Source organism: Hyperolius riggenbachi, chromosome 6 (assembly GCF_040937935.1).
Source record: "Hyperolius riggenbachi isolate aHypRig1 chromosome 6, aHypRig1.pri, whole genome shotgun sequence".
NCBI lineage: Eukaryota > Metazoa > Chordata > Amphibia > Anura > Hyperoliidae > Hyperolius > Hyperolius riggenbachi.
In genome coordinates, this window is record NC_090651.1 from 210132420 (window position 1) to 210155413 (window position 22994).

A 22994-nucleotide genomic window follows, 5' to 3' on the forward strand; every position below is an offset into this window, starting at 1 on the left:
TACATACAGATAACCATATCATTTATTTAATTCAAGGTGTGACATCACAAACAGGTCACCATGTCCCTCATCTAAGGTGTGCATTCCAGTCAACCTGTTGCTAATCCAAGGGGGGAAAAATCACATACAGGCCAACAGATCTATAATCTCATTAGTTCATTAGTGGACCTCACATACAGGTTACTCTGGAATGTATAGGTACAGTATATAACACATTGTTTATACAGACCCTTTAGAGTTCCAAACAAACTACCTTCAGCAGAAAGAATTACTATACCACATATATCATTATAATAAAACACACACATACAAAAACAATCACACAATCATTTAGAATTAAATGACAATTCAATTCAATCCAGTAATATTCTAAACACTTATTTGCTTAAATTAAAAACCTTGCTGATCCCACTTAAGATGAAAATCTTCACATATTTCAATTCGATACCTGTTGTTTAAATGTTTTTTTCTTTCCTTTTAGTTCTCCTTTGACGACACAGTCACAGATTACTGACCGCTCATTATAATCTTTTGTTAAATATAGAAAGAAGACACAGTGGCTCAGATCTGGCTGAGTGACTACTTGTAAGAAAACACAATGCAATGATCTGCTGCTGAATCTGTTCTTGTTATTTTTCCTGAAATAACTCGAGCTAGTAATATGAGTGATCCAAAACAAGGCAGATAAGTACTTCCCATGTGCACAAAATTCCTGTCAAACCAGTTCATTGTGTGAGGGGGATGATGTGCAGGATAAAAAGTGACAGATACTGGGAGAACAAGGCCCTGTGACGTCACAGCATGGAGCAATATTGCTTGGCTTTTTTTGCACACTACATACTTTTGTGCCAACTCATCTTATCCTCCTACCCATTAGTGAATTCATTTTTTGTAATGCAACCCCAGTAGATTATTTTCTTGTATAACTATGGTATGTTTTCTACAAATGATTACATTCCACCATAACTTTATAGAGAATAAGATAACTTGCAAAAAGAGCTACTAAACCTTTCAGAAGTATCTCCATGGGAACACTTACCATAACAGCCTAAGATACTATCATACAGGCAATTATTATTTTTTAAGTGTCTCCACCTGATAACCTGATAACACTATAGGTCTCTAAACAGTGTAGACCTAAGCATCAACAAGAAAAGCATAATTTTTTTATAATCGTACACTCTGCATGCTCTCCAGTCAATAAAGCATTTGGTAAACTCAAAAAGATTACTTACCATCCTGGGCTGAGTTGAGAAGATGCTCCCCGAGGTCGCAGCCAAATACCCGCTCCCGCAGGATCCCACGCTGCTTCAGCTTCTGCTTGCTGGGTCTGGACTTCATGAAGGTCCTCAGGAATGTGATGAGCTTGCCGTGTTTCCGGGACACTGCACAAACAGCACAAGGCCAAGTTTATTCAGAGAAGCACAAGGCACTCAGGCAACTAACTGGCACAAACACAGTGCAGATGAATGATACAGAGAAAGAGTGGCTTATTCCTGGACAGAAGATCCAGCATGCTGGCTATGATGGATGAGATGAATGAGGGATATCTCTAATAGACACAAAGATGCTCTGCTCAATCTCTGACTGTTCACAAAGCCATTGTAAGCTGCACCAAGAAGACACAGGAGAAGATTCATAGGAATGAAGCAAAGTAGAAGCTGTTGTCCACCGAAGCAATTTAATTTATCAGTGTTATTGTTCCATTGTAGGTCAAATAATGAAAGATGAACGCTATTAGTTTATAAAGGCACCAGCTCCACTATTATTCCATGTTCATAAACCACTAGGGATTCCTAATATTAATCTATATATATTAATCTATATATATATATATATATATATCTATATATATCTATATATATCTATATATATATATATATATATATATATATATATAATTTTTGTATATGTGTCATCCAGAAAGTAAAGGTCATTTTAATTTAATCAATTAAAGAAATATTATATATTTTTTATATATACAGTATCATCTGATTTATTTAATGTGAATCCGAGACAGCAGAAAAAGTTAGAGGGAAGCCTCCAGATGGTCCAGAGGCTTCCATGTCCTCCTTGCTCCCACCACTGCCATGCACAGAACCCCTAAACATATACAACGAGCTTGTCGAATATATTCTCGTGACTGCGCTCCCTGCCATGTACAAGCGTGGCCGTACTGCGCCTGTGTAAGTACAGCCACATTTGCGCAGCAAACCCAAACCACGAGCGGTTTCATGCAACTGCACAAGCGTGGCCGTACTCACACAGGCACAGTATGGCAATGCTCGTGCACGAAGGGGCCAGCATCTACAAACTATAAGTTGATCCCGGCTAGTGGAGCTGGGGTCAAGGACATGGACAAGGGAATCCCCCGGAGGATCTACAGGTTTCCCTTATCTTAGGATAGGACATAACATTTTTTTCTGCAACCTCAGGTTTCCTTTCAACATTTATCTGTATCTTTTTTACAAGGTTTTCAATTCCTTTTTTGTAGCAGTATCCACTCCTCACCTATGAGATGGAGGAATTGGAGTGTGTGTGTGTGTGTGTGTGTGTGTAGGGGGGTAACAACTTCATGTTAGTACTACCGAACACACAGTAACTTTCTGCAGTCGTGTCTGGAGGTGCAGGGAATTCAGAGGTCAAACTCATTGATGCAAGTTAAATTACATGTTGTATAGCAGAAAAAAAACAACGGAATGGGTGTTAATTTCTGGATGACCCGTGTGTGTGTGTGTGTAGGAGACTGTGTGTATATATATATATATATATATATATATATATATATATACATACACATACACACACACACACACAATATACACTCACATGTAAATAGGCCAGCAGCGCACTAACACCTGCAAAAGGACTGGTACAACGGTGAAGTGGTTCATCATATTACAATTTTTTTTTTATATTTGTCAAATTAAAGGGTTTGGTTGGATGCAGCAGTTTAATGTGGCTTCTTGTATCGGGAACTCTAGCACTGAGATTTCTGCTCCAAGTTCCTAGATCTGTGCATCTGTCATGACCACCAACTCTCTTTGCTGGGTACTTTATTTATTTTTTTATTATTATAAAGAACAATCGTAGACATAACATAGCAAAGAACTATGGCACACATATCTCACTGCTGTAATTCCCAGGAATTACATGGGAAAAAAAATCATTCCACCAGTGTCCATTGATAACTGAAATATCATCTCTGTATGGACTGACACCACTCCATGGAACAAGTATGGAAAATAGGAAGCTAAGACAGTAATATATATTGTGTTTTATGGCAGCGCTGTTCTGGTTACTCATTACATCCAATAAATTCTACCCATTAATATTTCTAGGTCTGGCTGGAGATCCATGTCTCTGTTTATCAGTTATCCAGTCAATAGCTCGTATCAAGTCAAAGAGTGGTTTCCATGACTTCACCGCTACAATTAGTTAAGAGTAGAAGAAAAAAAATTTGCTTGTGCAATGTGTACAGAATGAGTCGGGGACCTGACTCTCGATATATATTTGGCTTATAACTTATCAGACTGTTTATCTGCAGATTCAGCAGTTTTCTTCAGAATGTGTAATTAAGCTCAGTACACATCTTGTCCTTGGTGCTTGTATACAATGCTTACTTATCAGATGGCGCTGAAGCATGTTGGGAACTGAAGGCTGCTTACCTCATCCACATTACAGAGATACATTTTAACTAAAGATGGGATACTGACAGCCATACGCTAATGCTAGGTACATACGATGAAATTTTTTTGGGCAGATTTACTGTCAGTTTATTTCCAACACTTCGGAACTGATTTCCGATTGATTTTCCATAGTGGTGAACAGAAAACTGATCGAAAATCAGATCGGACATGTTGGAAATATTTGATCTGACAGTAAATCTGCCAGAAAATCTCATTAGGCCTGATTCACAAAGAGCTGCTAACAGTTAGCACGCTGGTGAAAAGCCCTTTATCATGCCTAAACTCAGTTTAGGCATGATAAGTTTAGGTGTGATAAGTTTAGGCATGATAAGTTTAGGCGTGGTAAGTTTAAGCACCGACTGGGTTAGCACCGCAGTGCACAGCTGATTAAAAGTTTTGCGCTAGCAAAGTCTGGTGCACTTCGCATAGAATTTAATGGCGCTGCTTTGCGTGCGGGAATTTACGCGCGATTTAAACTTATCTAAACTTATCATTGCCTAAACTTATCACGCCTAAAATTATCACGCCTAAACTGGCTTTTCACCAGCGTGGTGCAATGGTTATCACGCCTAAAGTCTCTAACTGGGTTAGCACCGCTTTGTGAATCGAGCCCATTGTGTGTACCAGGTATCACACACTCACACTCCTTATTAGACACTAAGGGCTTGATTCACAAAGCGGTGCTAAACTACTTAGCACGTCTAAAGTCTTTAGACACGCTAACCAGGGTGCTAAGTAGGTTAGCACCGGATTTCTCAATCAGATTGCGCGCTAACTTTGCGCGCGCAAAGTCATGCAAAGTCTTACGCGCGCAAAGTTTTACGCGCGCTAAGCCCCATAGGCTTTAATGGGCACTTCGCGCGAAGCGCCCTGCGCTGTGCAATACGCGCGTAAAGTTTTACGCATGTAAAGTTTTATGCGCGAAAAGCTTGTTTAGACGTGCTAAAAGGGTTTTCACAGGCGTGCTAACAGTTAGCACCGCTTTGTGAATCAAGCCCTAAGTGATTTTCCAAATATTCTTTATCTGTAATTCTCTTGCTTGAGTGAATAACCCCCTATGAGTTATCGGGACTGGGTGCCTCACCAGTGCAAGGGTCTTACTATCCCATTGAGGTTTTCCATTTGTCCATTCTAATACACCAACAAGACTTCTTAATGGTGAAACCAACTAACCTTTAATAGGCAAATCCAATGCTGTAACTCCAAGTCACTTTGCAATGGGTATGAGGTGAGTACAGACTGCTGCAATGGGGATGCTCAGATTGCATCAAAAATATCCCCCACTCCCTCTCACTTCTAGAGTTACCACTTTTTGTTGGGGTGGAAGAGATGTTTGGAAGAGCTTTTTCTTTCATCCTCAGCACTGGTGAACGGCAGTGTGGTTACTGAGACAAAGGAGCGGAGGTTATCTGCAGCCTGGTTTCTGTTCCTCTTATTTCCACAAACATTCAAAGCTGATGCTAGTTGAGTATTGTTTTATATATATACTGTATACATCATAGCTCCCAAAAGTCTCTTTTTAGGAGCGTCTTTGGGAACCAACAATCTCTGTCCCTCTTGTTTCCTTCATTTGTCCCTCTTTCAGGACTGATGTACAGCTCTATGTAAATATATGTATTTTTCTACTGAAAAATATGTGTTTAATTGGCTTTAAACTTTGTTCCCATCTTTAAATGTATATATTTCTAATTTTTAAATGATAATATGAAGAAAAATTATCTAGGATAGAAAAGACCAGTGTGGTTTGAATGATCAAACTACATATTTTTCATATAAAATGTTTATGGTATCCATGTGGGTGTGGTGGGGGTGTGGCTTAAGTGTCCATCTTTCTTATGTCAAAAATTTGGAAGGTATGCAATACACCGTAATGCCATAAATCTACTATTATGGCATACAGGTTATATGTAGCCTGTGAAATGTATCTAAAACACAAATGTCTTCCCACCCATCTGATCCATGTGGCATGTGGATTCAGGAGAAATAGGATAGAAAGGTCTTAGTATACAGGCATTTCTGGCAGCAGCTTATATTACAGTATATTGGCAGAAGCTGGCACGCGAGCGACTGCCTCCACTTTCCTCCTGGAGCTGTTCCCAAAGCCTGCTGACACAGAATACAATCACATCATTGAAAAGTGGGTGTCCCCAGCTTCCCACCACAATTTAGAGCTGTGAAAAGGCCACAACACCCAGGGTCTGTTGATACCAGTGACAGCCAAAAAGCTTCAACAATCTGTACTGTTAGCTGCACATGCTACAGTCATCAAGCAAAAAACTCTTAGGGCCGGTTTAACACTGATGTCTGAATGGCATTAATTGATGGCCAAGGTGCTCGTTGTTTATGCACTGTCCGTTCAAGTGAATGGACCACCACCGCCACAATTGCTTACTGTCGTTTGTGCTCGATCCCCACGTCATCTCATTTCATCCTGGACCCTGATCTGCCAACTAGTGTGCTTCCATGTCCCCCTGCGGGGGTCAAAATGCAAAGCATTTGCCTAACTGTGTGAAAGGTTGCCAAATGCTTTCCTGGATGCAAGAATCTGGCTGAGACACCAGGCTGCTCTTCCAGACACCCGTTTGAACCACCCCTTAAGGTGTGTTCACACACAAGATTCCTATCGCCTGCAACAATCAGGACTTGATTCCTCAGGCAACAGTTTGGGGATGAGATATGTACAGACACAGAAGTTTCACCTGGAGGCTAGCGGCATTTTCTGTTGCTATGAAGGGGGAAGGAGGGCCAATGGCACTGCACACAACGGGCAGGTCAAATAGAAAGACAAATAGGGGCAGCCTGCGCTTGGACGAGACACTACTCCTGTCCAGAATGCATACAAGGGTTTACAATCAGACTGTGCCATGTGTGATAACAGAAGGACGATGTTTGGCACACGACAAAGGGGGCAGATTGTTGGAGAGAACAATAGCTTTGCACTAGGTCTGGGTGAGATCTCTCACCGACATATCGGGACAGTCATACATACCCAAGATTCTCGCCCAAGGATGTCTTTAGCAACCAACTTGGGCGAGTTTAACCTAAAGTGTGTAAAATAATTTACAGACAGAAACCCTATACATAGAGCTCTCTAGGTTGAAGGTTACTGTGTGATTAAGAGTGCTCATAAGTGATGATGCAAACCTGTCATGAAATTAATTAAAAGTTTGTTGTAAGGCAACAAATGTCTACAACCCTCATCTGGGTCATAAACAACCAAAGAACAGGTTGATGAAGAGCCAATAAAATAAGCAGTTGTGTAACACCTTCAGTGAAGACTTACATATGGCTGTTTCACATAAAGGGTTGACAGTGGTGAGTCCACTGCCTGTCAGATGGTTTGTGGTACTACACAGCATTCATCAACACATTGAGGCATGTAGGGGTGGTGGTCACACAGCAAATACATATATGCATAGAGCACCATTTATGTACATATGAGCATGATACAACTAACTGCCATAAATAGTCCAACACTTTTCAACTGTGCAGTTTTAACTGCTAGTTTACTGCCATTACCAACAACATTCATGAACACAGTGGGCCAGATTTATCAAAGCAATACTGACAGTTTTTTTTCTTCTTAAACAGTTATATCCAGCAGGGGGCTCAGTTCTGCATGATAATAAGAAAATTCTTAAATCCTACTTATTAGCGGCAGTTTAGAGTGAATTTTTATAACTGCACTACATTTAAGAAAAGTGCAAATCCATTCCTAAACTGCCACAGATTAGTAAGTGCTTAAAGGGAACCTAAACTGAGAAGGATGTGGATTTTTCCTTTTTAAAATAATACCAGTTGAGAGAAACTGACGGTGAGGTTAGCATGTAATATTTATTTGCAGCTACGGTATGTGTTTATTTTAAATAATTGTACTTGCTTCAGGTTCCCTTTAAGGACAGAAATCCACTAGGAGCGATTTTCTGAGCGCTTTGCAAGTTGAAAACTCTTACTAATGTAATGCTATGGGTGTGATCCCACTTGAGCGATGTGATTTTATAAAAATCCCCCATAGCATTGCATTAGCAAGAGCTTTTTCAAATCACTAGTGCTTAGAGATCACTCCTAGTGGGTTTCTAGCCTTAAATGCTTTGCAGTCCTCAAGTGCTGCATGCAAAGATTATAACAGTTCAGCTGCTGTACTACTACACTGCACTTGAATTGGAATGCCAAGGTAGCACCTACGAATGCTGTAGCCTAGATATGGTGCTATTCCATGTTAATGGTGTGATATGTGCATCACATCCAGGGTTGTTTTCTGGTTATAGGCAATCTAGGCAAGCGTTCCCTTTGTGATACTGCATCCTAAAGGTGGCCATACACTGGTCGATTTGCCATCACATCGACCAACAGATAGATCCCTCTCTGATCGAATCTGATCAGAGAGGGATCGTATGGCTGCCTTTACTACAATCAGATTGTGAATCGATTTCAGCATAAAATAATACCAGTTGCCCGACTCTCCTGCTGATCCTGTGTCTCTATTACTTTTAGCCACAGATCCTCAACAAGCATGCAGATCAGGTGCTCTGACTGAAGCCAGATTGGATTAGCTGCATACTTGTTTCAGGGTTGTGATTCAGCCACTACTGCAGCCAAAGAGATCAGCAGGACTGACAAGTAACTTGTATTGTTTAAAAGGAAACATCCATATCCCGCTCAGTTAAGGTTCCCTTTAATAGCAGTTCTACAAATAGTGCAGCAGTGCAGGCTAGGCATGATTTGTGAAGTGCTCCTCCCAAATCCTGTGAAGCGGTTATGTGCATTCAGTGCTGGGCATTGATGCAATACAGCAGATGTATTGGTTACTTCAGCAACAGCAATTTCCCTCACACACTGCACTTCTGTCTGAGCAACCTTCCTAACTCCTACTATTTAAGAACAGTCCTCGTGTTTTACACCTTAGTAAATCAAACCCATTGTGTCTGAACCTTAGGCATGAGCAGTAAATGATGCACCTCTAATGTCAAAACAGATACCAGCTTAAAGCAGAGGGTGGAATTCTACAACAATCTGATATTATTCCAGCTGCAGACAATGTCACTGAGCTGCAGGTCACAGCCTGTCCCTGGAAAGCCCTGCATTATAATGCTAATACATTGAGCAGCTTCCCTGCAGCACTGGGCGGAACTCATAGATTGTAGGAAACAAGACTTATTATGCTGTCTCAGCCACCAGAGTCCAACCTGCACTGTAGAATGATGTGCAGACAAAGAGCAGTTAGCTTCTGATTCATAAGTAAGGGGCAACAAACATTTCCACTCTCACAATTTAGTAAGCAGGGTCCATAAATAATAATTTGTACACAAACACACTAATTTTAGAGGCTCTGCATCACAGATCACTCTCTCCATCCTTGAATGCAAATATAGCAAAAATATCAATTTTATCACAGAAAAATCTACATTCTCAACAGCTAGAAAAACGTCATTCCTGGGTTTAAAAGTTCACTTACGGACTGTATAGCATATTTCAGTATGTACAATGCAGACCAGATTGTTGGAAGAACTCAGTTACAGAAGATAAGCTTCTGGACCAAGAATGTCACCCTTCTGAAGAGAACTGATATAAGTGAGCATTATCAGCAGAACATACATGTAGAGCTGAGCACAAGTTGTACTGAATTGTACTCACATCAGCAGATAGCACATTGTATGTGAATATGGGCAGCTCTTGCACAGAGGCATAATCACTGTGCTCAGGACAGGCAATGGCCAACTATCATTCCCTTTCCCTTCATGTATTTCCTTTTCTTATGAAATGCTGCATACATATATGTGATGAATGTGAAATTCCTACAGCATATTGCAGTACATACAGCTTCTTTGTCTCCTCATCTTTCACTACCAGACAGCATCAATACTACAGGATTGTACTTAGTTAGCCAACAATTAAAGCAGCAAGTTCTGAAAACGTGTGATACCATTACCGTATCCCCTAACTCAATAGATTAAATGAGAAAGCTATTTAAATATTTATTTATTTTTTCTGTGAACTCCTATCCTGTATACTGGACTGCATATTGAAAACACAAACTATAAACGGAAACACAGAGATTATTTTACTTGTACAGATCATTGATATTGGATATTATAAACACGCAAGACAGCAGAAAACGTATATGGTAAATAGTAAGTTGTAAGTAATGCTTACCTGCAACTTTGTGCTCTGAGTGCTGCAACTAGATCAGAACAACCTGCCCCCTGTTTTCCTAACATGTGGCTGAAGCAATGGGCTAATCCTCTGTACAAATGTTCAACCACATTACAGCAAAGCCCTTGCAAAAGTGATGTCCGTGTGCAAGTTCCTCTCCAGCATACAACAGATTCAGGAAGATCCCTGGCAAAGTACACTCTTGCTCTGCAGCGATCACTGTTGTTACAGCTGGGTCCCTCCTTCATTCAGGTATGCTTCCACCCTCTGTATCTCCAGTCACACCTCCGGTTTAGGTAGCTGCATTTCTTTACTGTCTGGTTTACCAGGTGCAATGTCTGCAGACATCACCACACCTCTCTGCTCTGCCTCGGTCTTATCTACCTCTGCAACCCATCCCCTACACACACACACACACACACACACACACACACACACACACACACACACACACGCACACACGCACACACGCACACACGCACACACGCACACACGCACACACGCACACACGCACACACACATTCTCAAACCACAGAGTGAATGAACATTGTGAAAAGTGATTGTAAATGCTCAGGATTTACTATTATACCACTGTACTAGAATACTGCACTGTGCTGCTAGGACTAAGTCAGGAGCCCTTGACATACAGTATGTGTCCTGAGCACATTCCTACCGCACTCTTCCAGGATGTAAATCATTTTAGCGTCACTTCACTTCCATGTTACAGAGTACATACAGATTCAGTTGGATGGTTTAACGGTGGTACTGCAGCAGTTAATTGGCAGTCAACAGATTTTCAACTTTTGACTCACCACCGCCTACAAGAATTCTGATGCAGGCATATTAAAAAGAACCTGAACTGAAAATAAAATGTCAAAATAAACATACACACATCATACTTACCTCCTGCGTAGACTACTCCTCAATCTCTTTCTCCTCTCATGTGTCCCACTTGTCCACTGTGATCATTAGAATTCTCCATCCTCCATTTTAAAAATGGCCATTACCCAATAACAGATTCCTGGTCAGCGCACTGTTAAACTGTAATATCACGTCCTTGAGCCATAGGGAAAAATGGACATTACCTTGCACATTCAGTTGTGACTGACAGCTGCTGATATATAACTGACAGCAACTGTTATATTTCAGTTCTGACAAAATATTGTCAGAACTGGAAGGGATCACTGTAAGAAGAAAATGATGAGCTTCTGAGAGAAACTGACAGTGAGGTTAGTATGTAATATTTATTTGCAGCTACGGTATGTGTTTATTTTAAATAATTTTACTCGCTTCAGGTTCCCTTTAAGGACAGAAATCCACTAGGAGCGATTTTCTGAGCGCTTTGCAAGTTGAAAACTCTTGCTAATGTAATGCTATGGGTGTGACCCCACTTGAGCGATGTGATTTTATAAAAATCCCCCATAGCATTGCATTAGCAAGAGCTTTTTCAAATCAATAGTGCTTAGAGATCACTCAGAGTTTCTAGCCTTAAAGGGAAGGTCCAAGCAAAAAAAAAAAAATGAGTTTCACTTACCTGGGGCTTCTACCAGCCCCATGCAGCCATCCTGTGCCCTCGTAGTCACTCACTGCTGCTCCAGTCCCCCGCTGGGAGCTTTCTGACCTCGGAGGTCAGGGCCGAATTGCGTACATTTTTACACATTCCCGCTAGTGCAGGAACATTAACACATACATTTTTACGCGTTAGTGGTGCAACGCGTAAATTTTTGTTCCTGCACTAGCTGGAATGCGTAAAAATCTATGCAATGTGGCCCTGACCTCCGAGGTCAGAAAGCTGCCAGCGGGGGACTGGAGCAGCAGTGAGTGACTACAAGGGCACAGGATGGCTACATGGGGCTGGTAGAAGCCCCAGGTAAGTAAAACTCGTTTTTTTTTTTTTGCTTGAACCTTCCCTTTAAATGCTTTGCAGTCCTCAAGTGCTGCATGCAAAGACTATAACAGTTCAGCTGCTGTACTACTACACTGCACTTGAATTGGAATGCCAAGTAAGCACCTACGAATGCTGTGGCTTAGATATGGTGCTATTCCATGTTAATGGTGTGATATGTGCATCACATCCAGGGTTGTTTTCTGGTTATAGGCAATCTAGGCAAGAGATCCCTTTGGGATACTGCATCCTAAAGGTGGCCATACACTGGTCGATTTGCCATCACATCGACCAACAGATAGATCCCTCTCTCTCCCTCTGATCGAATCTGATGGATCGTATGGCTCCCTCTACTGCAAACAGATTGTGAATCGATTTCAGCATGAAATCGATTCACCATCTGTGCTGCTGCCGCTCCCCCTGCATACATTAACTGATCCGGTCTCCGCTGTCTTCTTCTCCGCGCTCGGCTCCAGGGCTTCAGCTTCACTTACTGTCCGGGGAAGTTTAAACAGTAGAGGGCGCTCTACTGTTTAAACTTCCTGCCGGGACAGGAAGAAGTGAAGCCTGCCGGACTCGGAGCCCAGCGGAGAAGGAGCAGCGGTGACACACGCGGGCGGAACAAGTAATGTATTGCCGCTGTATTGCGTCGGTCGTCGGACATTCGAACGCCGTTATCAACGCACTCTCGACCCGCCGGCGGTCGAGGAAAATCTTCCGCACGGACAGGAACGATCGATTTCAGTCGGAAATCGATCGTTCGGTCAACGTTTGCGCAACAAAGTCACAGCAGATTCGATCACAGTGATCGAATCTGCTGTATATCGGCAGGAAAATTGTTAGGTGTATGGGCCCCTTAAGTTAGCATCCTAAGTTAGCACTGTGCTGCATGTAAGCTTGTACAGCCAACCTTTCTATGGCCTGGTGCACACCAGAGGAGTTTTTCTGAGCGTTTTGAGTTTTTAAATCTGCTGCTAATGTTATCCTATGTGTCTGTGCAAACTGGAGCAATGAGGTTTTGTAAAAAACCCCTATAGCATTACATTGGGAAGAGCTTTTGAAACCTCTAGAAGCTCTTCCCAATGTAATGCTATGGGTTTTTTTTTACAAAACCTCATTGCTCCAGTGTGCACAGACACATAGGATAACATTAGCAGCAGATTTAAAAACTCAAAACGCTCAGAAAAACTCCTCTGGTGTGCCCCAGGCCTGTGTCTGCATCAAGTGAGCAGATTGGTTATATAGCCAGCAGATAGATTTCTCTTTTGACCATAATCTAATCAGAGAAGATCTATCTGCTAAATTGCCTCCCCACACTACACACAGATTTTCAATCGATTTCACCATGACATTTTTGAAAATTGGTGTGCCTTCTGGGCCCCAGTCCCCCCTGCAGTTCTCACCTGTCCGCCTTTTGGTCCCGGTATCTGCTTCTCCCAGTCAGCTGCTCTGTTTTCTTCACTTCCCCAGGCACCTGTGTGATGTAATGTAGAGGACAGACACTAGGGGTGCTGAGACCACTAGAGGTCCTTAGTGTCTATCACCTGCATTATGTCACACAGGGGCCCGGGGAGACAGAAGTGAAGAAGATGCCAGGTGAGAGTACCTTCTCATCGGTTGCCAAATTGAGTACCACTAGCAATGCACTACCGATCCACCACCCATTGCCCGAAATTTCCCACCTGCACCGATTCACCCAATCGAGCAATTTCAGCCAGAAATCGCTTGGTTTTTTAATTGATCAGGCCAAATGCTGCACAGTTTTCTCACCGATTTGATTATAGCGATCGCATCAGTAATATTTTGATGGGAGAAATTAAAGAATGTATGACCTGCATTAATTTCAGTGCGAAGGTCATCATCCATTGCTTAGTGCCAGACTCATGATGGCCACTGGGCTAGACCAGCCATATCATCTTGTATACCAGGTCAGTAGTACCAGGCCATAAAGTTGTGTTGAGTCAGGTCGAGTCAAGGATCTATAAATCATGAAGAACAGGGAGTTGCTCTCTCTATTTCTAATGCTGGGAATACACCATGAGTTTTTTTGGCAGATAGATGGCTCGATAGATAATTTCCGACAGGTCCGATCTGATTTTGATCGTTTTTCTGATCAATTTTCTCATAGAAGTGAATGAATATTGATCAGTAAAACTATCAGAAAAAATATCGGACAGTAAATCTGCTGAAAAAATAAAATAAAAGCCAAAGGATCAGCAGCTCCACAGGCAACCCCTGACTAGGGAAAGTGTGCAGGCCATACAGGATTCCCCACGCCATGAAAGAGTATATAAAAATAAGTCCAAAGGGTTGCTGCACACAATGCTCTTTATTGAGCAGAAATCAAACAACACAGCTTTACAGCATCAGTTTCGGGTGTCCCCACCCTTTGTCAAACTCAATTACCACATGTAGTAACATTGTATATAAACACCCTCCCACACAGGAAATCACTTCATCATTGCCTAAATACAGGTTGTAAACCATCAGTTTGTGAACAAATCAGTATGTTATGCAATCATACTAATCTGAATACAAAAAACTCCAGTCAAAATATTCCAGAAGATCCATGCGTGTGCAGATAGATTTACGGTACTTGCACCAACATTGATCTTTTCTGGAATATTATATGTTTCTCCTAACAGCTATCAATTACTGCTCTATGGATATCAAAAAGGCTTCATAATAATACCTGCATAAAGTAAGCCCACTTATGTACTGCTGAGTCTGGCTCCTCTGAGCCTTTCAAAACCTTTAGAAATAGGTATAACCAGAAGACATTCCTTTTTGTGTCCAAATGAGAAAGATGAGGAACGATATTTATAATGGCATGGGGACTTTGACATGGCTCTGGTCTTCAGGGGAGAAGAAAAAAACAACCAGATACCTATCAAACGCAGATAGAACAGAGGCGCCAAAAAGAGTAAAAACACTATTATTTAAAAACAGTAAAAAGAGGGAAGGTAAGGTGGACTTACCTCCCTCTAGCAGTGGAAAACAAAACTCTGAGGTAGAGTAGAATGCATTTATTAAACAGTGTAACTCCTAAAGATGCAACGCGTTTCGCGGGCCACAGCACCGCTTCCTCAGGCCATACAGGAGTTCAAAAAAGCTGTATCCAATCCAAGTATTGAATGAGCACCACTTGGATTGGATACAGCTTTTTTGAACTCCTGTATGGCCTGAGGAAGCGGTGCTGTGGCCCGCGAAACGCGTTGCATCTTTAGGAGTTACACTGTTTAATAAATGCATTCTACTCTACCTCAGAGTTTTGTTTTCCACTGCTAGAGGGAGGTAAGTCCACCTTACCTTCCCTCTTTTTACTGTTTTTAAATAATAGTGTTTTTACTCTTTTTGGCGCCTCTGTTCTATCTGCGTTTGATACATATTACTTATCCACCCTTGGTGGAGGGGTACGCCCCCTTTTTTCTCCTGTCTACAGAGAGCGACTTTTATACCCGAGTGGGGTCGGGTACCAATTCTCCCCACCTGCCTTTCAAGTGGTTGCCTGCTGGTGACCCTTTTTTGTGAGTATATTTCTGCACGAACTATCTAGACAGATTTTCTCTGTTAAAACTATATTGCACTATTGGGCTCTCGGTGCCCTGTTTTTTCTTTTGTTTAACCAGATACCTAGAAAGTATAGTGGCCCCTTGTTGACTTCGGTCCTTAAACAGCCTAAACAAACATACTATCATTAAGTTACATTAGTTATGTTAATTAAAATAGATACGTAATATAATCTCTTACCCACCCTGTTTTAAAAGAATAGGCAAATGTTTGATTTCATGAGGGCAGCCATCTTTTTGGTTGAAAGGAGGTGACAGGGAGCATGAGACACAGTTCCAACTGTCCTGTGCGCTGATTACCCCTCCCAGTTGCTAGGCAACGTGAATAACAACATAGGAAATCTCATCATGCTTTGCACAGCATCAGGGAAAAAAAGCCCAGGCAGTTGTCTTTGATGGGTGGAGCTTAGCTAAAAATGCAGCTAAAAATGATGCTTTGATAAGAAAAACAAAGTTCTGATGCTGTTAAACTGTTATAGAAACACCAAGCCATTTCAGTTCTGCTGAGTAGATTTTTAGTCCAGAGGTTCACTTTAAGCAACTAGAGAATCATTCAAACATAAGACTAGCAACATGCTTCATTTAGTGTGTTCTATATTTTTAAGGGCACTAATACTTTTTTCATGGAAGTTTCATTCCATGTTAAGCTTAGCTGCTACCAGACTCCAGGAAACGTTCATATGATATGGGAATGCCCTCCAATTCAAACTTATTGGGCTCAAATTAATACATTTCTCACATATTACATACCAGTATGTAGGCTATGCTTCCTGCTTAGTAGTGTTACATAGAGATGGCATATTTCTGCTCCTTTCTCTTAAATCTATCTGTCATAGCTGATTGATTCGAACACTATGCTTTCTAGGTTCCAAATAATATATTTATTTCATGTATTCATAAAGCGTCAACAATTGAGTATATATTAGCAGTTGTTTGGCGTGGCAACACTAGTAGATGTCCACTTTAGCCTTGGCTACAGTAGATCTACGTCCTCTGTGGCTACAGTAAAGCCATGAGGACGTAGATGTATGTCTTGTAGCTGAAGCACAGCTGTGCACGATTGGGTGCACTTCTGTGCTTGCTCCTGCACATGCTTCAGGCACAATCTGCTGCAGCACTAATTGGTGAAATGGAATCTTTATTCCCTGAGCCAATAACATACATTTTCTCCCCATTTTTTGCCATTAAAAAAACGTTTATCTTCTCAGTTCAACGTGAGAAGGACACACTGTAGCAAAAAAAACCACCTTTAAGGCTTGTTGACACAACAAGAGCTTTTCAAGCACTAGTGATTTTAAAAAGCTTGTGCGAATACAATGCTATGGAGGATTTTTACAATAACACATCGCTCCAGTCAGAAACACAAACATAGGATAACATTAGCAAGAGCTTTTAAAATACAAAGAGCTTAGAAAAGCTCTTGCATTGTGAACAAGCCCTTAGTTCAGAATCAAATATCACCATAAATTACAGAAACATAATTTAGGTTTTGTGATAAACAGGAGAAATAGCCAAATAAAATGTGTGGTTTTTATCTACAGTAGCGCTTTGATATTTTTTAACTAGACTTGATAACTGAGAAATAATGTATTTTTCTATTGTTTTCCTTTTTTCCCCATCAAAATGCATAGAAAAAAAATTATTGGGGAAAAAAATGCCATTCAATGAATGTGTAGTTTGTCTTGGGAAAAAAAAAAGAAAAACCCAACGAATAATATATATAATTTACGGTCGGTTCACACGGATGCTTGGCAGCGATTATTGCAGGCGTCTAATACAACGCTCCCATTCAAGTGAATAGAAGCGTTTATATCGGCCATTTACCGTTGTTTACGTGAACGCAGAATTCCGATCCTGATTTTCCCCATTGTTCTAGGTGACCCTGGAAGCCGTATGCAACTTCCAGGGTTGATTAACCGACGCGTCTTTATGCCCCCCTGTGGGGACAAAAAAAGGTGGATCGCATTGGGACGTCGCATATTGACGCGGAAGGCCCGCGCAAGCCCCTGACCGAGACGCTGAAAGACATCCGTCTGAACCGGCCCTTAGGTGTCATAAGTAGGGATAAAATGATTGCTGATTAAATAGGGCCATGTAGCTAAAACGTAAAAACTGCTCTGGTCCATAAGGGGGGAACAAGTTCTACATGCAAAGTGGGTAAGAATAATTCTGTATTCTAAAATGCAAAACTTGAAAAAGGATTAGTTATCCAAATCAAAATAACGCAGCAAAAGGCCTTTGATAGAGTGGACTGGGACTACATAAAGGCTGTTCTGCTGGAAATAGGACTAGGTGAACATACGAGAAGTTGGATTTCTCTGCTCTACTCTGACCCCTCTGCCAGAGTCAAAGTTAACTCTACACTATCAGAGAGTTTCATACTAGGAAATGGAACCAGACAGGGGTGCCCACTCTCACCACTTATTTTCGCCCTGACACTTGAACCCTTCCTCATAGCAATCCATTCCAACCCAGATGTTCACGGTGTGCGGATTGCTTCTAAAGACTATAAAGTTGCAGCATATGCAGATGATTTGATGTTTTTTATAAGTGAGCCACTAATGTCTTTGCCCAATTTACTTCATGCATTTGATGATTTTGTCAACCTATCTTACCTGAAAATAAATTACAATAAATCCGCCGCCATGAACATCTCCCTCCCGGACCTACTAGCTATACAATGCCAACAGAATTTTCCATGTAAATGGGAAACACACAAATTCACCTATTTAGGCATCCAAATAACCAGGAAAATGTCAGATTTATTTAAAGAAAATTATCTTCCCCTTCTCAATTACACGTGACTTGGGAAAATGGAGAGAGAAACCCCCGTCTTGGTTTGGGAGAATAGCCAGTGTTAAGATGGCAACTCTTCCTCAAGTACTTTATTTATTCCAGGCCCTCCCAATCCATTTCAACAAAACATGGATCAAGGAATTACAATCAATGATTTCCAGATCTGTTTGGGGAGCTAAACCCTCAAGATTAAAGAATACCAAGCTATCTTACCCGAAAGACAGAGGGGGATTAGGTCTTCCGGATCTCTGGTCTTACTACGAGGCTGCACTTCTTTGCAGAATTGCAGACTGGCATTGTAATTTGGAATCCAAAGATTGGAAAATGAATTTTTTTCCAAACCAATGCTATGGCAACCATGGAGCCTGACCACTATGACACACCTAAAGGCAAACTCAGAAATATACACACACCCCGATAGGAACTACTGTGAAGGGTTTTAAAAACATCTGTCGAGAAACCTCTATTTCCTCTATCCCAGGCCCACTTACCTCTTTGTGACACAACCCTGACTTTCCCCCGGGACAACAACCAAAATTTCTGCTCTCTCTTCCAGGGTCACCAAACCTGCTGTCCGGGGAGTTGATGACTGGTGGAACCCTTCCTGCCTACTCTACGCTGAATGCTGACTCTCCTGAGCATATTCCATTTTGGGCATACCTGCAAATCAGAAGCTACCTACAACAGCTTGCCAAAAAAGGGGCTCTGTCACGACCATTCACTTTTTTTGAAACCCTTTGCACACAGGCTATCCCCCAAAGACATCTCCTATCCCGCTGTTATAAGTTTATTATTGATAACACCCAAAATCCTAAATTCTTAGTTAAAGAAAACTGGGAAAGGATTTTAAATAAGCAATACTCGGATGAAGATTGGTCTAGAATCTTTACCCACACTTTTAAGAGTTCACTGAACATTGACACACAACGTTCAGTGAACCCCAGAGGTTCTTCATAGTATGTTTAACTCTTTACCCAATACATGTTGGAGATGCGATTCAGAGATAGGGGACCTGCTTCATATATGGTGGACATGTGACAAGATCAGGAGGTTTTGGATAAATGTGCAATGTTACCTTAAAAAAATACAACCTTAGATTTACAATTTGTTAGGATTGATCTAGTTACCTCTCAGCGGGAAGCGGTGCGGCCGTCGCTCCCGCGTCTGACGTCACCGCGGATCTCGCCGCGTCCTCATAGACATCTCCTTCCGGCAGAACAGGTTTCTCCAGGTTGCATCAGAGCAGAGTAGCGCACGCGCGCACCAGGAGACAGGACCTTTATGCGCTGAGGAGGCGGGTCAGCTGACCTGCCCGTCAGCTGACAGCAGTGTTCTGACTCTCGCTGCTGATTGGCCGGGTTTCGCTGGGCGGGTAGTTTGGAATTGCCTGTCTATATTTAAACCCTGTATTGTCAGTGGCTCGTTGTCTGCTGTTGCTGAAACTTTGCAGTGAAAGCTCTCAGACCTTAGTCAGATCCATGTGTGTTTGATCCGGCAGGACCCCGGGTACTCACACTTAGCTTAGGAGAATATTATTATTATTGTGTATTGATTTATTGTGTATGACCTCTTGCCTGAACCTCTGATTACTCTCTGCCTCTCGATTCTGTACCTTTGCCAATCTGATCTGTTGCCGAACTCTGCCCGGCCTCTTACTCTGATTAAGCCTTCTGATTCTGTACCTTTGCCAATCTGATCTGTTGCCGACCTCGGCCTGTATACTCACTACGATTTTGCCTGACGTTTCTGTACCGCTGCTTGACCGACCTGTTACCGACTCTGCTTGTATGACCACCCTTTATTTAGTGATAGTCCCTGCCACCAAGGGCTATCCCTCAGGAGTACTCCTGTATAATACTGTGCACCCAAAACACGTGTGATCACACATTAAATAAAATACTCACTTTTGTTCTGATAGAGCTGGTTCTGATTATCAGATATCTCACTGATCATTACACAATTACTTCCAGATCAATTCCTGTTGCATATGGGCCAAGGCGCACTGCACCACTACCGATCATCCTTATCTTGCCATATGCTTAATGCTGCTAAGGCTTGTATTCCACTACTATGGAAGTCACCTAACCCCCCCACACTTAAACTTTGGTTCGAAAAAATTAATCACATCTACGAAGTAGAGGAACTGATAGCCTTGAAAGCTCTTAAAGGAGACAGGTTCTACAATACATGGGCACTTTGGGTTGATTTCATGGATAGTGATGGTTACAAGCAAACATTAAATCCCACCCTTCATACATAGCTGATAGACCCTGGAGAAACACCCTTCATTCTATGAATCGGATGCTTCTTATCCCTCTGCCTCTCACTTGATTCAACCAACAGATGTCTGTTTGCTGAGTCTCTTATAGTAATAGGACACACCTTTCGGCAACCTCTGTGCCATATCCCTTTACTAATATATGTATCACTCTCTACTACATTTGCTATGATACCCTTAATGGTGACCCGCCTGTAATCCAACCCAACTTTCTGTAAAAAGTTAACCTTATCTTTACTGGGTAATCTATGGCTTGGCAATATGTGCTTAAAAATGCTATTGTATATCCTACACACTATGTTCCATTATTATGTAAAAGATCCCCTTGTTGGGATCTTACTGTTGTGGATTTTATACTTCATTAAAATTGTTATAAAAAAAAAAATATATAACGCAGCAACCGCTCAGTACCACTTAATATATTGTTTAAAGGAAATTCTACTTTTGTGAAGAACAGCAGTTTATTAATCCGAGTCCTATAGAGTGCAAGGCTTAGGCTGGTTCACATCTGTGTTATTTTGCGGAGCTGGCCATACGAATCTGCCATCAGGATCAGGTAAAAACTGTCAGTCAGTGTGCTGTAAACTCAGTTTTCTATTTGTTCCTATGGGTTCACTTAGCATTTTTTTCCGGAACGTAATCGGAACGTATACTGTACAAACGAAACGGATGTGAAAGGATCCAATGTTAATCTATGGATCCATTCACATGCGTCGTTTGGTATGGACACGTTCCGTACGTACCGTTACCTGCACCTTAAAAATGCTGCAGGCCCTAATTGTCCGGACCGTTCTGCCTAGCGGAACGGAACCGGACAAAAAATGCTGCAGCATTGGGACAATGGAAAATGGAATGTTTCTTCACACTAGTGAAGAAACGGACCGTTCCACGGGGGATGTGGGGACAAGAACCTGAGTGGCGGGAGGGTGCAGCAGCCGGGCGGGTGGGTGAGGGAGAAGAGGAAGCCTCTACCGCCAGCTTCAAAAGAGCGTTAGGTATGTATTTTACCCTACTTTACTGATCCGCTGGGCGGATCAGTCAAAAACAGTCGTATCAGTCTGCCAACAGCCTGTACTCACGTACTACTGTCGGCAGAATGACCGCGCCGCGGGAGGGTCTGTTTTTTCTTACAATAGTGCGTGTGTACATATCTGAATTGTTATTAGTACAAAATAATTATTAGTACCCTAGTAAAAAAACTGAAGGTCACTGCTAAATATGTAAAAAAAGAAAAAATCTGAACAAATAATGCTCTATAAATTCCCTAGCTTGTTGCCAGAAATGACGTCTATTACTTCCTCCTGTGGGTACCTAACTCCAGCAAAACATTATGTACAATACAATGCCATCTACACAATGCCTTATATTTGTCTAAAACTGTAGGGAGCTCATTTCCAGTTTACATTAATAATTACAAATATGATACTCGATTTTGCACAAAAATATTGTCGCCCTTTGTACTAATAAGAATTAGATTAACTGAATCCAAGCTGGCCATTTGAGTCATTGTTGAAATACAGCTGGTTAATTTACTATAGACTATATAGGACATCAATGGAAGCTTAGTCTACCGACCAGCATCATCACAGAGGATGCACTTTACCCATTCACTAGAGATCAATGACAACACCGAGAGTACAGCTTATCCATTCAATAAAGATCAGTGACATCATTCAGAAAGAATCTAATCAATTTTCTAGAGATCAGATATTAATGGGAATGGAGCTTACCCATATACTAGGTATGAATGACATCACTGAAAAATCAGCCTATCCATTCGCTAGTAACCAGTTGTGTATAGAATGCGACTTATCCATTCACAAGGACATCAGTCTATAAATTCATAAAAGGAAAGTAGTGTCAATGGAAATGGAAAGAGACCAATGATCTCCCTAGCTATGGACTTTACTCATGCACAGGAGATCATTGACTTCACTTGCAACACCAGTTGCCCCATTTGTCCTATGAATTCCATTGTTGGTTGAAAAAAGTTATCCATCTATCAAGTTCAACCAGTGACCTGTGATATCACTGACAATGCAGCCTATCCATAAATCAGAGACATTACTTAAAACACAGCCTAATCAATCGATAGCAACATTATCGGCAAGTATGCTACAGGCATTCCTTTATTATGATCATCCTTTACTAATAAAACATTTTTAAACATAATTCATGCAGCCTAGACATTCCCTAAAAAACAGTGATATCAGCATATATAAACACAGTGACAGCAATGAGAGTAATCTATCTGCTAGAGACAAATAACAATTGTGAGGATATCTATGTTAAGAAAAACACTTTATAAAAAAAGCCCATCCTTTCAGCCTATGCATATGCAGAGAGGTGTGCATAGCGAGACTTCAAAGACATTATATTAGTGTAGAAAAAGGGGAAGACCTGTCACCATGGTGGCCCCAGTTAGTAGATCTGACTACAGCAGTGAAAGACACCCCATGTCTAGAGAACGCGTTAGTAAAAGTTCTACATCTAGTCTACATGTTTGTTAGGAATTCAGACCTGTTCTGAGTCTTGTGGGGAGTTATGGGAAAAAGGTCAGTGAAGGTTCTCATTTTTCTAGGTCATGGTATATCCAAAGAAAAAATTAAGGACATTTCTACTGG

The 22994-nt window shown here is 41.5% G+C and overlaps 1 protein-coding gene across 17 annotated transcripts in view; it reads right to left on the reverse strand.

The window, feature by feature from the left end:
* Nucleotides 1–22994, reverse strand: part of ARHGAP32 (Rho GTPase activating protein 32) — a 562915-nt gene that overhangs the window by 59422 nt on the left and 480499 nt on the right. For 15 of the 17 annotated variants that reach the window (XM_068240358.1, XM_068240357.1, XM_068240361.1 and 12 more), the window contains one exon: nt 1236–1385. In XM_068240358.1, coding sequence (XP_068096459.1) covers nt 1236–1385 — 150 coding nt within the window. Of the gene's footprint in view, nt 1–1235; nt 1386–9842; nt 10066–10515; nt 10599–22994 lie in introns of those variants that run through there. The other 2 variants (XM_068240367.1, XM_068240368.1) reach the window with 2 other exon arrangements.